Source organism: Aotus nancymaae, unplaced genomic scaffold (assembly GCF_030222135.1).
Source record: "Aotus nancymaae isolate 86718 unplaced genomic scaffold, 86718_ANA_hifiasm-v0.15.2.pri h1tg000053l, whole genome shotgun sequence".
NCBI lineage: Eukaryota > Metazoa > Chordata > Mammalia > Primates > Aotidae > Aotus > Aotus nancymaae.
Genome location: NW_026988467.1, coordinates 31915488 through 31931168, shown reverse-complemented (window position 1 = coordinate 31931168; position 15681 = coordinate 31915488). Strand labels below are relative to the sequence as shown.

At 44.0% G+C, this 15681-nt stretch overlaps 1 protein-coding gene across 3 annotated transcripts in view; it reads left to right on the top strand.

Moving 5' to 3' along the window:
- Positions 1-15681, top strand: part of KIAA0319L (KIAA0319 like) — a 125970-nt gene that overhangs the window by 101858 nt on the left and 8431 nt on the right. For all 3 annotated transcript variants that reach the window (XM_012439944.2, XM_012439954.2, XM_064363678.1), the window contains 10 exons: positions 1063-1291; positions 2894-3017; positions 3700-3832; positions 5599-5747; positions 6828-6979; positions 7335-7473; positions 9003-9162; positions 13042-13184; positions 14615-14737; positions 15308-15398. In XM_012439944.2, coding sequence (XP_012295367.1) covers positions 1063-1291; positions 2894-3017; positions 3700-3832; positions 5599-5747; positions 6828-6979; positions 7335-7473; positions 9003-9162; positions 13042-13184; positions 14615-14737; positions 15308-15398 — 1443 coding nt within the window. The remainder of the gene's footprint in view (positions 1-1062; positions 1292-2893; positions 3018-3699; positions 3833-5598; positions 5748-6827; positions 6980-7334; positions 7474-9002; positions 9163-13041; positions 13185-14614; positions 14738-15307; positions 15399-15681) is intronic.

The following is a 15681-nucleotide window of genomic DNA, read 5'->3' as shown; positions in this document are numbered from 1 at the left end:
TGATAGATGCACAGCTGGAACAGGATGATGGGAAAACAGCCTGCCATAGGCAGAGCTTGCACTATGTAGTGTAGGGAATAGGGACCAAGAGTTACCTCTTCTTAAGATTTGGTTTCTGAGCTTTGGAATCAGAGAACTGGGCTTGCATCTTGGCTCACTATATACCCCTTGGGTGGGTTACTTAGCCTCTCTGAGCCTCTTATAAAAGTGGAGTCAATGATGCCTACTCTATATATATGGTTGTTATGAGGGCCATATCAGACAATGCTTATAAAGGTCTCAGGACACAGATGCATGCAGGCAGCAGCAGAACAAAATAGCGCTGGAGACATATTGCCTGGATTCAGAACCTGACTTTACTGCTTTCAAGCTGTATGACCTTGGGCATGTTATTTACCTCTCTCCCTTTCTTTTCTTTTCTTTTTTTTCTTTTCTTTTCTTTCCTCTCCTCTCCTCTCTTTTCCTCACCTCTCTTTTCTTTTCTTTTTTTTTTTGATGAAGTTTCGCTCTATCACCCAGGCTTGAGTGCAGTATCATAATCTCGGCTCACAGCAATATCCACCTCCCGGATTCAAGTGATTCTTCTGCCTCAGCCTCCCAAGTAGCTGGGATTACAGGCCTGCACCACCACACTTGGCTAATTTTTGTATTTTTAGTAGAGATGGGGTTTCACCATGTTGGCCAGGCTGGTCTCGAACTCCCAACCTCAGGTGATCCACCCACCTCAGCCTCCCAAAGTGCTGGGATTACAGGCATTTAACACCACATCTGGCCTCTCTGCCTTTTTCCTCATGTATATGAGGAGTAAAATGAAGATAATACTTTATAGAGTTGTTGTGAGGATTTAATGAGATATAAAGAACTTGAAACAGTGCTTAGCACATTGTAAAACTTCAGTCGGTGTTAGCTTCTAGTAGTACTTTCTGCTTTTCCAATAGGAATGGGTAAGAATAGGTAACCCTGCAGCATTGGTATTTCTTAACCTTAATTTTCAGTCCTCTAGTATTTATTCCTCTTTCCTTAAACCCATCCCTTATCACACTCCTGTCTCTGCCCTGATAGCTTGACTGTAGTAGACTCCGATGGAGCTACCAACTCTACTACTGCAAATCTGACAGTGAACAAAGCTGTGGATTACCCCCCTGTGGCCAACGCAGGCCCCAACCAAGTGATCACCCTGCCCCAAAACTCCATCACCCTCTTTGGGAACCAGAGCACTGATGATCATGGCATCACCAGCTATGAGTGGTCACTCAGCCCAAGCAGCAAAGGGAAAGTGGTGGAAATGCAGGTAGGAGGGAATGGTTCCTATTTTTTTTTGCCCAAGAGAAGTAGAGCTGCTGGACCGGGTTACTCATCCAAGGCTTATGTCTGCTCCCTTTTAATTACCAAAGTCAAATTTGTGGATAGAATATTTGCATTTTTAAAAACCTCCAAACAAACTGAGAAAGCTTTAGGGGCCTTTAATTAACAAGGTAGCAAAAATCTTTATCTTGGCTGGGCACAGTCACTCACCCTTATAATCCTAGCACTTTGGGAGGCTGAGGCGGGTGGATCACGAGATCAGGAGTTTGAGACCAGCCAGACCAACATGGTGAAACCCCTCATCTCTACTAAACATACAAAAAATTAGCCAGGTGTGGTGGTGCGTGCCTGTAAGCCCAGCTACTTGGGAGGCTGAGGCAGGATAACCTCTTGAACCTGGGAGATGGGGGTTGCAGTGAGCTGAGATTGTGCCATTGCACTCTAGCCTGGGTGACAGGGCATGACTGTGTCTCAATATATATATATATTTATCTTAAATGTTTAGTATTAGAGGAAAAGGCTGGATGAGAAATGTTAGTTGTTCTGGATGACTCCAGAAAGTCAAACTATTTAGAAGCTACAAGGGTGCAAATCTTAGTGAGCTCTATAACAAGTTAGAGTAGATTGTCTCACTAGATGGTGAGTACCTTCTCTCTAGAGATACTTAAGAAGAGAGGCTAGATCTGTCACCAGGCAGGTAACATAAAGAAAGAACACTGGATGGTGGCTGTGCTGAACTGGAGAGCTTAAGCCCTGACTAAAGGAGTCATCTACTTTTCAGCTCCAGCTGGTTGTTGCCACATGGAGTTATGGTCCCAACATTGCTTAATAGCCCAGCTTTTCAAGAGAAGAAAGAAATTGAGAACTTTATATGAAAATTTCCAATATGTGAGATACTATAGGCCAAACAAAATATTTGCAAGCTGGATTCAGCCCACGGGCTACTCGTTTTTGCACACTGTTCTACAGAACGTTCCTGCATTGGAAGTTTGCCCAAAATTATTTATAATGTTCCGATACTCAAGATTCTGTATTTCTAGATTTAAGGCCTCTCTTAAAGCCTCCGTTTTACCTGACTTCTGTTTAAATATTGTGTTAGGTGGTTGCAGAACCTGTACAGACCTGAAGGAGACAGTGTGGTATTATACAGCATCTTGAGCTGCTGCCATGTTTCACTGAGACAGCTTTGTTAGGAGCACTGTGTGGCCTCAGTAGGAAGAGGATCTTTTTAAACAGTGTTTTTAAAACCGGGTCTTTTGTTATATGTTCATGGTGTTCTTTCTGGTTTGGGTCATAGAGACTGGCTTTGGTAATCTCTGCACATTTCCCCATACTCCCCTCTCTTAGGAGAGTTCTGACTTTATTTGAAACTGCTGCTGTGTTAGAGGGTTGTTTCCTTGAAGGGGGAAACCCTTAGCAAGGTGCCTCATGATGTCTGACTCCACATTCACTCGTGTTGAACTGGGAAGTAATAGCCCAGTACCAACTTAGGTCTTAGGTTTAGGAAACTCAATTGTCTTTACCAGAGTAGGAATTATTGTTGTGATTCTGGGAGTGCACTTTTCCACTTCTTTATTTGTATTTCTAGGGTGTTAGAACACCAATCTTACAGCTCTCTGCAATGCAAGAAGGAGACTACACTTACCAACTCACAGTGACTGACACGATAGGACAGCAGGCCACTGCTCAAGTGACTGTTATTGTGCAGCCTGGTAAGCTCTAGCCTTATGGTTCAGGCTCTTCTACTGGTGGATCCACTTAATCTTGGAGAAGAGAGGGTTGGGTTCTGAGCTGTATGAGGACAGAAGCAGAAGACACCGATCCATACAGCCTCTGGTGACTTCTGTTGTCTCTTCCGCTTGTGCTTTTTTCATAGCTAGACATGAAAGATACTTCCCAGCCTCAGCTTGTGCCCTTCCCTTGGCTACTTGTTGGTACCCCCAAAGAGACCTAGGAGATAGAGTTTATTCTATGGCAAATCCTATGGGTGGTACAAAAATAATTGCAGTTTTTGCCATTCTTTTCAATGGCAATTACTTTTGCACCAACCCAATAACACATCTTTTAAGGGCCTGTTTAAAACTTACTTCCTCAGGAAAGCCCTGTCTTATCACTCAGACCCTTTCATTTGAACTCCCATAGCATTAGAGTTCAAGTTTAGTATGGCATTATAGCTTCATTATGTTCTACTATTTTTTTTCAGAATTACTTGATATATTTCAGTCTTATATTCCTTATTGTGTACTCCCTGACGGTAACCAGATCTCCCGTAGTATCTGACAGTTCTGTGGCCTGAGAGGCAGAGTCCATGGGCTTCCAGAACATATGTCCCAAGTGGTTCCTCTCCTTTTGCACCTGGAGGCTGCTTTTGACCTCTAACTCTTTGTCTTCCAGAAAATAACAAGCCTCCTCAGGCAGATGCAGGCCCAGATAAAGAGCTGACCCTTCCTGTGGATAGCACAACCCTGGACGGCAGCAAAAGCTCAGATGATCAGAAAATTATCTCATATCTCTGGGAAAAAACACAGTGAGTTTTGACACAAAATTCTTATTTTTGCAAAGCCTCCAGACTTGAGAGAGCAAGATTTTATTTGCTATTCAGAGTTGAGTTGCTCTTACTGATTTATCCAGTGGGGTGACTGAGAAAGAAATGTTTGCAATTCCAAACTTCAACTCCAAGAAAATGATATTATAAATAATTTTTGTAAGAAAAGAAGAATGCTTGCCATCAGCTAGTCCCCAGGTAGTACTGTGTGATCCTGTTGCTTTTGCAGGTACAATCCATCTGCTGAAATGCAGAGTTTAATTACACTTGAGAGGCAGGTTGGAAGGGGTAATGGAGCAGAAAAATACTGTTGGTCAAAATTAACTGAGTAAGGCTGGCATGGGGAATGGGGCAGAGCAGCTATTAAGAGAAATTGAAAATACATCTATAAAATGAAAGCATTACTCTGTTATTGTTTTCTTGAAGACACCGTTTACCAATTAAGTTAGCCAGAGGCCAAAGGCAGTAATCAAAATAATTCTAATTACATTGAAATTACCTAACTGAATGATTCTTAGTTCCTATAGTTTCTTTCAGCTCCTTTAAACCATAACTAATGCAACTGAAATTATATGCAAGATCCCACAAGTAGCAAAAGAATTCTAAGAAGAGTTAAAAGTATTCTCTGTTTCCAAAGGTAGCAATAATAAGACAGCCTGGGTTTTTTGGTTTTGTTTGTTTGTTTGTTTGACAAAGGCATTGGAGATGGTAGGAAAAGAGCTTTAATTTGGCTGTACAAATAACTTGCTTTTTAGATTGCTGAGTTGGATTCTAGAAATTATTTCCCTCAGCTCTTGTTTTTATCTTTTGTAGAACATAATCTTCCCTAGCCCATGGTGTTTTTAATTATAATTATTTATTGAAGATATGGCTGATAGATTTTGTAGCTGAGTTTTATTAGTGTTTACAGCAGAGATAATGCTTAGCATAGCTTCTTGAAGGAGACTGTGCTTCAGGAGGAGCTACCAGGATCAGAGGCTGTAACTTTAAAAGGCAAAACAAAGTAAATCCTGGATGTCTGCAGATTTCTTTGGTTGTCCTAGAGTTTTAACAAAAGCTCTGGGGCATTTTGACCCTTGAGCAGAGGCTCTCTGGCTGTATGCAGCCCGAATGTTGGCACAGAGCTCCCTTGACTGCTACAGGCAACTCTCTGAGACCACAAGGGGAAAAGAAAGGATGTGGGGTATCCTGGGTGCTCGATGGCCCCTGTCTAGGAGCTGGAGGGAACTTTGCTTATAGAGTTGCTATGAACAAGATAGTTTTGTCCTGAGAGTTCCTCTGCAGTCTTGGCCCATTTCCTTTCCTTGACTTTTCATCAGGAGGGATTTGGGCATGTGATTAAGAAATGCATTTTGCTTCCTTGCTGGCAAGAGCCAAACCAACTACTGGGCCAGAAATGCTTTTTAGAAACATCACTGTTAAATCATTCTTTTCATCAGAGACTTGCTCAGAGAAATTCCTTCCTTTTACAAACTGGAACAGTAAAGAGTTCAAGTGTTCTAGAAGCTCATATAAAGGATAAGGCTAAGGTGTTTGAAAATTATTTGAATTTTCTGGCCAGCAGGCAGCATGTATTTTGAGGCCAAATGACACTTTGTCCAATTGGAATATTTTCAACATGTCCTGTCAGGGTCTGGGTAACAATAGTTTGTGTCTTTGCTGAGGGAGTCATTGTCTCCTCCTGCTAAGTTAGGGACAGGACAGGAGCAGACAGGTACAACTCCACCCTCTGGTTTCTTTTTTTGCAGTGGACCTGATGGGGTGCAGCTCGAGAATGCTAACAGCAGTGTTGCCACTGTGACTGGGCTGCAAGTGGGGACCTATGTGTTCACTTTGACTGTCAAAGATGAGAGGAGCCTGCAAAGCCACAGCTCTGTGAATGTCATTGTCAAAGAAGGTACCTCTCTGCCCTCCAGTTTGTGTAGCAGCCTCTTTGGGTCAGATAGCTGAAGAATTTGTCCTGTCATGTTTGGCTGCAGAAATTGATTAGAGACAGCAAGAGGTGGGGAAGAGGGTTGGGGGAGGGCACCTGTTAATTTCTTTTCTGAAACAACCTTTAATTGGACTGTAAGGTGAATTTTAACTTCCCTCCCTCCTCCTGCTTACGTCTTCCCTTTCCTCCCTTCCCCTCTCCTCCCTCTCTCCCTCTCTCCTTACTTTCTTTCTCAGTTGAACAGGGAAAGAATTAAGGGTTCTATTTGCATTTTTATTTTGCCCCTGCATTGCTAAGACCTGGGCCGCGACTCCTGCTAGCTACAGTGACACCTGCTGTCAGGCCTGAGAATGACGGCTGCACTGCCCCTGACTATACTTGCCCTGAGCCTTCAAGCTGAGGCCAGCTGGAGGCCTCACTCTAGTTTACAGGCACGGTGACCAGAGAGGGCTGTGGGAGAGGGTCCTAAGTTGATAGCAGGAAAAACCATCAGATATGCAGACCTCCAGACACAGGATATTGAGCTGAGTAAATACTGCATAGATACCTGAGTAAACAAAGCTTCGCGTGGGGCTCCGACGAAGAGAGGTAGCTCTTGGCTTTCTCTTGTAAAGTTCCAAGGAAGGAGTCCAAAAAGATATTCAGAGAATAACATTTCAAGATATTTTGAAGGAGAATTTGCAATATCAGCTAGGTGAAACCTAAACTCCAGGGTTTACAGTTGGCTTGCAGTTTGGGCCGTTATTTCTGATCATCACATACCTCCAAAGCAAAGAAATGGATTCTATCTGGGAAGGCTGCTCGGAGAATATGGAAGGAAAGCACACAAGTCCCCTCGTTGTACAGTGTCAGGAGAACATTTCTTTGGGTAGGCCTGGAACCTCAGGACTGCAGCACTAGTAGCTTTCATCTACACTGTTGGTTGGTGGCAGGGACAGGCACTTAAAACAGTTCTCCAGTTAAGGTACTCTTCCCCATAAGCATCATGAAGAAACATTTATTTTCCAGAATGTCACATTGTTTCAATGATTTCTCTTTGATTAGAAATAAACAAGCCACCTATAGCCAAGATAACTGGAAATGTGGTGGTTACCCTACCCACGAGCACAGCAGAGCTAGACGGCTCTAAGTCCTCAGATGACAAGGGAATAATCAGCTACCTCTGGACTCGAGATGAGGGGAGCCCAGCAGCAGGGGTAAGTGTGCTAGGAGCTGGAGAGCCACACAGGAATGGGGAGGAGGAGGAGCCACGCATTCCGGTATATGTTTTAATCAAGTGGCCTCTTACATCAAACATGGATTGTTCTCTGAAATCCAGGGAGGTTAAGTGATTTGCTTAGGGCCATTCTGTAAGCTAGTATAGCACAGAATGGGTTTCTACCCCCTGATCTTAGCAGTTGTAGGCTGCAGTGCTGCTGTTCCAGATCAGGAATTGCCCAAGGTTGAAACAGTTCAGCCCTGAAGGGCTTCGTTATGGTGGAAGCAGCAACTGACTCTAGGAAAGGAATGGCATTTTGTTCTCTAACATAGCCATGTTGTTTAACCCTATAGGAGGTGTTAAATCACTCTGACCATCACCCTATCCTTTTTCTTTCGAACCTGGTTGAGGGAACCTACACATTTCACCTGAAAGTGACCGATGCAAAGGGTGAGAGTGACACAGACCGGACCACTGTGGAGGTGAAACCTGGTGAGTTCATTTAGTGTTGAAGCTGAGTAGAATTCTTGGATCAGCCAATCAAGGCCGCTATCCTGAGACCCCTTCCCCTAGTATGGACAGAGCCAGATGGCATGTCCAGCTTTAAAAAAAAATCTAGAAATCCAAGCTGAAAAATCCATAGAGACTGTCTGTTCCAACAATACCTCCTACCCATGCAGAAATACAGACCTCCTGCTATTCATCTCAGATGGAGAAACAAACTCAGAGAGGGCAGGACTTGCTCAGTGTCACACGGCAGTTGTGTCAGAGCCAAGTCTTTGTGCTCCTAGTCCAGCACTTTCTCTTCTCCTCGTGACTGATGAGAGAGGGCTCAGGGTGCTTAGGAATCTGAGCACAGGAATAGCTTGAGTCATGATGTCTCATCAGCATCCAGATGCAGAAAACAATTTATTTTTAAAAGTTAAGCCTCAGGCCTTATCTGACAATTCAGGGAAGGTAAAGTAATAGTGCCCTTTACATTTTTCAGCTTTGCAGAAATAAAAATTTTCTTCTTAAATAGAACCATGTTTTTGTTTTGCTTTGAGGTTAATTTGGTGATAGGGAAGCACTGAGAGTGGAGGTGGGATAGAGCTTTATAAATTCCTGAGCTTCTGATGAAATGGTATTAACTTTAAACGTACTCTTCATTATCTAGGCCAAGCTCATATATGGATGTTTTAGACAGTAAGGGATTTTGGGAGGTCTTCCAGTCCTTGTCCTGCCTCTAGGAAGGACAGTAGCTGAGACACTATAAAATCTCTTTGGTGTTTAAAGTCAGATCACAGATAGTCTACTAATTATGCAAATTATACATCAGAACAGGCAAATGGTGCATTCAAGTATGTAAATAAGGCATTCCAAACAATCAGTTTGAAATTCCAAATGTAGAATATCTTTAGGACATATTCAAAAGTAAAACACGATAGCCTCACAATTTTAGAGTTATGCAAAGATAATGCAGCTGTGATGTGGCTCTAAGGAAATCATTGTTTCTTGGCTGACTGGATTTTCTTTTGTTAACTGTATTTAAACCTGGAGGGACAATGCATTCCCATTATTGAGAAGACTGTTGAGATGGACACTTTTCCTCCCATCGTTATGCACAAAATAACAGCGAGGCACTGAAAATCAGATGTGAGTCAGGAAAGATTGCTTGATACCCACCACTTGGCCTGGATTGCTCAGCACCGCCAGTTGCACAGAGGCTTTTAAAACAAATGTTTAAGTGTTTCGCTCTTCCCCACTCCCGTCATTACTCCCCACCCTCATTGCCTCACTGCTTCAGCCTTATCCCCAGCACATTTGTTGGAATTCTCAGGTTGGTATAGAGACCAGGAGTACTTTAGAAGCTTTCTAAGCCAGCCCCAGATTTCCCAATCAGGAATTTACTGTCTCTTTCCATTTGAAGGACATCTGAATGCTCTCATTCCTTTCTCTCCTGTGCCAAAGCAAATGCACAGCGGCAGGTCTATGTTTACTCTCCTACTTCTAAAGCCATGACTGATCCACATGCTTTCCAGATCCCAGGAAAAACAGCCTGGTGGAGATCATCTTGGATATCAACGTCAGTCAGCTAACTGAGAGGCTGAAGGGGATGTTCATCCGCCAGATTGGGGTCCTCCTGGGGGTGCTGGATTCCGACATCATTGTGCAAAAGATTCAGCCGTACACGGAGCAGAGGTAGCCGGGCAATGAATGGGGGGCACAAAGGAAAGACCAGGGGCCCCCGGGCTTCTTGAATGAGCTGAGAAATAGTGTGGCTACATAGAGAAGGATGGGCTTTCTAACCAGAAACACTCATGATGTCTTTTCTTCAGTAGACCTGTCTCTTCTAGTGCAGGTGACATGTGCTGTACTAGACACTTCAGCAGGGCTCCAGGGTATAGGAGGTCCACTATTTTGACAACCACAGACTAGTAGGGGAGATAAGTAAACATGGAACATTAGTACAGGGTGGATTTGATACAACAAGCGGCATTGTGGAAGAAACACCATGGCAAGGGAATGAATTCTTCTAGGAGGTTGGGGCAGGAGTAATCTAAAGATTTTTCTAGAAGAAAGAAAACTTCAACCTGGGCAACATAACAAGACCCCACTTCTACAGAAAATTTAAAAATTAGCCCAGTGCAGTGTGATGCACCTGTAGTCCCAGTTATTTGGGAGGCTGAGGCAGGAGAATCACTTGAGCCCAGGAGTTTGAGGCTTCAGTGAGCTATGGTCACACCACTGCACTCCAGCGTGAAAGACAGAGGGAGGCTGTCTTAGGAAAAAAAAGGAAAAAGGAAACTTGTATTGACCAGGCATGGGAGGACTGGGAGGAAATTCAGAACAAGGGAACAGCAATGAGCAATGGCCCTATGGTATGAAAGTGCACAGTTTCTTCCAGAAGAAGTCACTTGGTTCAAAGCTTAGTGGCCCCAGGATGTGGTAGAAGACAAGACTGGCCGTAGAGACAGGACAGTTATATGCAAGCTGAGGATTTTAGTTTTAATAGTTTGGGTAGGCAGATCCAAGTTGGTTTGTTTTATGTGTGTGAAGTTTTTGCTTTGTTTTTAAAAGGAAGGAAATTCCATAATTTGATTTTTTTTTTTTAAAAAAAAGAGAGATCAGTAGTGTGGAAGCTAGACTAAAATAGGGAGAGACCAAAGGCGGGGAGACCAACCAGGAAGCTTCTGGACTAGTCTAGTAAAAAGATAATAAAACCTGAATTAAGGTAGTGGAAGAAGAGGAGAAGGAATTAAAAGAAATTCAGTGGTAATTCAACAGGACTTGGCCCTTTAGGAATGAAGATAAGTGAGATATTAAATGTGAGGCTTTTGGTTTGGATGCCTGGATAGATGGTTCAGGTCATTAACTGAGATTGGGAAGGCAGATGGAACCAGTTTAGATGATTGAGTTTGGGGTGTCTTACGGGCTGCGTCAGAAGATGTTCCATCAGATAGCCACAAGTAAAGGCTGGAATTTGTGGAAGGTAGAGCCAGCGATAGGAGTTACTGGCATACAGGCAGGAGCCAAAGCCATGAGAATGGGTGAGTCTCACTGGGAGAGAGTCAAGATGGGTGACGACACAACTCTGAAGGGCGTCATTATTTAAGAAGGAGGCAGAAAACAGAGATAGCGAAGGAAACTAAGAAACAGCAATCAAGTGGGAGGAAAACCAAATGAGAGTGGTCTGCTGGAAGTTAAGGGGTGATCTGACAAAAGGGGTGCTTCTAAAGGATTCAGATGCTACAGGGATGGAGGTGTGGTGAGAACACAAAATAGGTCTATGGGTTTGTGATTAGTAGATCAGCACAACGATAGTGAGAGCATTTTACTTAGATGTTGGGCGCAGATGACAGATTTCATGGTTTGAGGATACTGAGATGGTCAGTATAACACTTTTTTGAGGGAGCTGGTGCTGAAAATAATATGGGAGATAGGATTGAAAGAATATCTTTTTTTTAAATTTTTTTTCGTTGTAGTCCTTGTGGAACAAGAACATCTTTTTAAAATAGGAAATTTGTGAGCATCTGTACAGACTGAGAGGAAAAGGAAATGGTGGAGACAGGGGATGGGTAATAAATGGAGGCAGATCTGAGGGACCAGCCAGGGTTGGAGACATGAGTTGAGAGCAGTGGCTCCCAACTCCAGCCATTTAATAGAATCCTATGGAGGTTGTCTGAACATAACACTGCCCAAGCCTTAGCTCCAGAGATTATAGTTCTGTTGGTCTGGAGTGGGGCCTGGGGACCTAGAATGGAAAACCTCCCAGGTGAATTTAATATACAGTCAGGGCTCACTAAGTCAGAGACAGCACAATTAGGGTTAAGTATACTCAGCATCCTGGGAGTAGGAACAAGGCAAATGGCTGCTTGATTGATCCAAATTGGCAGGAATTGGCCGGCAAGCAGTGGAGAGACATTACCAAGAATGCTGGTAAGAGCACTGTTGACAGTTGCTCAGATTCACCAGCACTGCATATGGGACATGAGCAAGAGAGAAGCTTCTGGGTTTCTCTGAGCTTCTAGCTTGGACTGGATTGTCTTAGGTAAGGAATTCGGGAAGAACATGTGATTGGAAGAAAATCGTACTTTACAGTGGGAAAGAACATGGCCCTTACTCTGGACCCAGCTTCTGAGCCATGACCCACTAGTGTTAGCTCTATGACAGTGGGAAGGCTACTTCACCTCTCTGAACCTGTTTTAACATCTGTGAAAATACTAGTACCTATTTATAGGATTGATGAGATTAAATGTTAACGTTTGTATAGTCCCTCACACATAGTGTTCAACTAATGGTTATTATGAGTTGATTTTGAGACTTGTTGGATTTGAGGCATCTTTTGAAGCTCTGGGGTAGATATTCATACAAGTAGTTGCAGATATAGACTGGTCACTCAGGAGAGATGTGGGGAAAGGAGATAGAGATTTGAGGGTTGTTGATATATAGACCAAAATTGAAAGTGTAAGCATGGATTAGGTAACTGGGAGAGATTATGGGAAATGGACCACACATCCTTTATGGCAAAGGTTTTTTGTTTTGTTTTGTTTTGTTTCTGGAATTTATAATGCCCCATTGTAAATCCCACTGTGCAGCAAGCTTTTAGAAAGTCTATGGCAGTGCGTCTCAGACTTTTATGTCATGCATGCCTAGAAAATAATACCACTTATAGGGTATCTTGGGATAAATGGAGAAGGCTGCTTGTACTGGAAGCAACTGGTCCAGGGCCTCTTGGGTGCTCAGGTCCCACCCAGACACACTGCATGCTGAGGAAATCAATATCTTGGTCACACTTGTAAACCAATGTGACCCAGTGATCTAGAAAGTTCTAATTGTAAAACTAACATGGAGCTCAAGAGGCAGGCTACTAAAAATTAAGGTTAAGACATAGAACAGACTTTGTGCTACCCAGTTGTGAGTTCAGATGTGGTCTGTCTGACAGAAATTGGCAGCAGCAAACAGATTCTGGGCATGGAATAATATAATTTCATAGCAGCCATACTACAGTAGAAGGTCTTTCTTTTGGTTGTCATCATAATTGTTTTGGCTATGTTTTGACCTACGGATAATTTTTGATGCTGTCCAACCATTTACATTTACAAAGCAGTGTGGTTTGTCTTTAAAGGAACCCAGTTACAAACCCAGCAGTCTTAGCTGTAAAAAGGCAGACACAGGGATGTAGCCCTACCAAATCCCCATTTTTCTCATCTTCCAGTTAGATGGAGGGTATGGGTCTTCTTGCTGGAGGAATGGGTTCTTTTATTAGCTGAGGGCAGCTTAGGGCATTTAAAAAAGAACAGGCTTTATAGTCAGACATAACAGGGTTGGGATCTGGCTCTGCCATAATCAACTGTGTGACCTTGGGCAAGTTACTTAACCCCTCTTACAGAGTCCCAGTGTTGTCCTCTGTAAAATGGAGATGACCCTGATAATGCCTTTCTCACTGGCTTGTAGTGACAGAATGCATATAATACTTAGCACAGTGTCTGTGGCAAACAGAAGGTTCTTAGTAAATGGTAGCTACTGTTGCAGGTGTGGGTCTCTTCAGCTCATTTGTACTGTTGCATGTCTCTGCAGCACCAAAATGATATTTTTTGTTCAAAACGAGCCTCCCCACCAGATCTTCAAAGGCCATGAGGTGGCAGCGATGCTCAAGAGTGAGCTGCGGAAGCAAAAGGCAGACTTTTTGATATTCAGAGCCCTGGAAATCAACACTGTTGGTGAGTAATTCTGGGAAGTTGGGAGCAAGAGCCTACCCAGTACCTGCAGCTCACCCATTGGTCCTCTCTGTCCTTGGCCTTCATCTCCTTTTCTCTGGGAAGATGGAGATAATCATTTTCCTGCACTACCATTATGAAAGTCCTGATTCATCACTGGGGGTTCTTAACCTGGGGCCCATGGGCCTCTGAGATCACATTCAGAAGGCTGTGAGTTTGAGTAGGGAAAAATTACATCTTTATTTTCACTAACCTTTGACTGAAACCCACTATTTCCTTCAATGATCAATGTAGACAACAAACTACAGTAGTATCAACAGAACCTGTGGCTTTGAGGCAATAGAAATAGCAAATTTCCTATCACACTACATGATGTCATTTTTACTTATCACTACTTCAAAATTACGATAATTGTTAAACCCACTTCTAGCTCTTGTTTTGTTTTGTTTTTGAGACTGTCTCACTCTGTCCCCCAGGCTGGAGTGCAATGGCACGATCTCAGCTCACGGCAACTTCTGCCTCCTGGCTTCAAGTGATTCTCCTGCCTCAGCCTCCCAAGTGGCTGAGATTACAGGCATGAGCCACTAAGCCTGGCTAATTTTTGTATTTTTAGTAGAGATGGAGTTTTGCCATGTTGGCCAGGCTGGTCTTGAACTCCCAACCTCAGATGATCCACCTGCCTTGGCCTCCCAAAGTGCTGGGGTTACAGGTGTGGCGCCACCACGCTTGGCATATTTAATGTTTTAATGAAGACAATGTTATTTCAAAAATGGGTCTTGTTTTTCTTTTTGAGACAGAGTCTTACTTTGTCGTCCAGGCTAGAGTGCAGTGGCGTAATCTCGGCTCACTGCAACCTCCACCTCCCGGATTCAAGTGATTCCCCTGCCTCAGTCTTCCAAAGAGCTGGGATTACAGGCATGCGTCACCATGCCCAGCTAATTTTTGTATTTTTAGTAGGGACAGGGTTTCATTATATTGTCCAGGCTGGTCTTGAACTCCTGACCTCAAGTGATCCACCTGCCTTGGCCTCCCAAAGTGTTGGGATTACAGGCGTGAGCCACTGTGCCCAGCCTGTCTTCTTTAATATTTCAAAAACATGTTTAATATAATTGCTTTCCTTTGAAGTACTATATGTATTCTATTTTTGCAATTCTGAGAAGGGGATGTGTGGGACATAAAAGATTAAGAATTGCTGATGTAGACAAACAACAGTGAAGACAGACTGGAAGTGTCTTTCTAGTGGCCCTCCTGACTGCTCCAGTTTTGTCCAGTTGAGACGAGAAAGGCAGGTGCTGTGCCCAAGGTGGGTCTCCAGGACATTTCACCACATAACATTAATCTGGGGTGCTTTGGTGCCCTCATGGGCCCTGGGTGCTGCTTGTCACCCCCTGGCTGACTCTTGTTGACATTCTTCCCTTTGCTGCCACTCTCAGCATGTCAGCTGAACTGTTCTGACCATGGCCACTGTGACTCGTTTACCAAACGCTGTATCTGTGACCCTTTTTGGATGGAGAATTTTATCAAGGTGCAGCTGAGGGATGGAGACAGTAACTGTGGTGAGTTTTCTGTATGGCACAGTGCCAGCCTGTTTGGCGCTGAATGTGATTCTGCACTGAGTGGGTGGGTGTTGGTGTTTGTGAAGCAGATGAGCAGGCAAGGAGAAGAACTTTGTGTATTTTCTGTTTGCAGAGGACTTTTACTTCCTTCCTCCACACTTGCTCAAGGTTAGAGGAAAGCTCTGAAGCAGTCGTGTAAGAAGAACCAGGCTTAACTCAGATCAACTGCCAGTTACAGCCTAAATCCCACCAGCTGAAAAGCCTCCTGTCTTTTGGAGTGCCTCCGTGCTGTAGCCTAATGGAAGCCCTCGTTTCCCTCTTAAAGCTCTTTTCAGCCGGCACCACTGCTGCAGGGTCTCAGGGCTTGCCTGGAGCAGGGACTGGAAAGCAGGGACATTTTAAAAGGTTTAATGCCTCAGCAGACCTTAACTCCAAGGTCTCACCTTCCTGGGGAGCCCTGGGGCATGCTTGTCTCCAGAGTGAGGCCATACCTGCCCAAGCTGAAAGCAGCCCAGACCTCCCTTCCAGCCTCTCCCTCCACAGCCCTCACCATTTTGATTTTCTTGGCAGAGTGGAGCGTGTTATATGTTATCATTGCTACCTTTGTCATTGTTGTTGCCTTGGGAATCCTGTCTTGGACTATGATCTGTTGTTGTAAGAGGTAAGATGGATTCTCCTTTAAAATTCATTTGGGCTTCTTGTTATACATTGGTTCCTCAGAGAGGTATTCGGCACCTTCCAAGTGGAAGGACTGGGCTGGGTCCGCAGTCAGCATTAGTGAGGTCTGACCCACCTAAGGCATGCACAGGCACTTCCTCACCCTTAGGCTATCCTGAGGGCAGAAGCACACTCCTTCAGTGAGTGGCAGCCACTGCAGTGATTTGGAACCTGGGAAACATGGCTGGGCGGGAGTGGGGCAAGGTGGGGAGGTGAGTGTGAGGGCC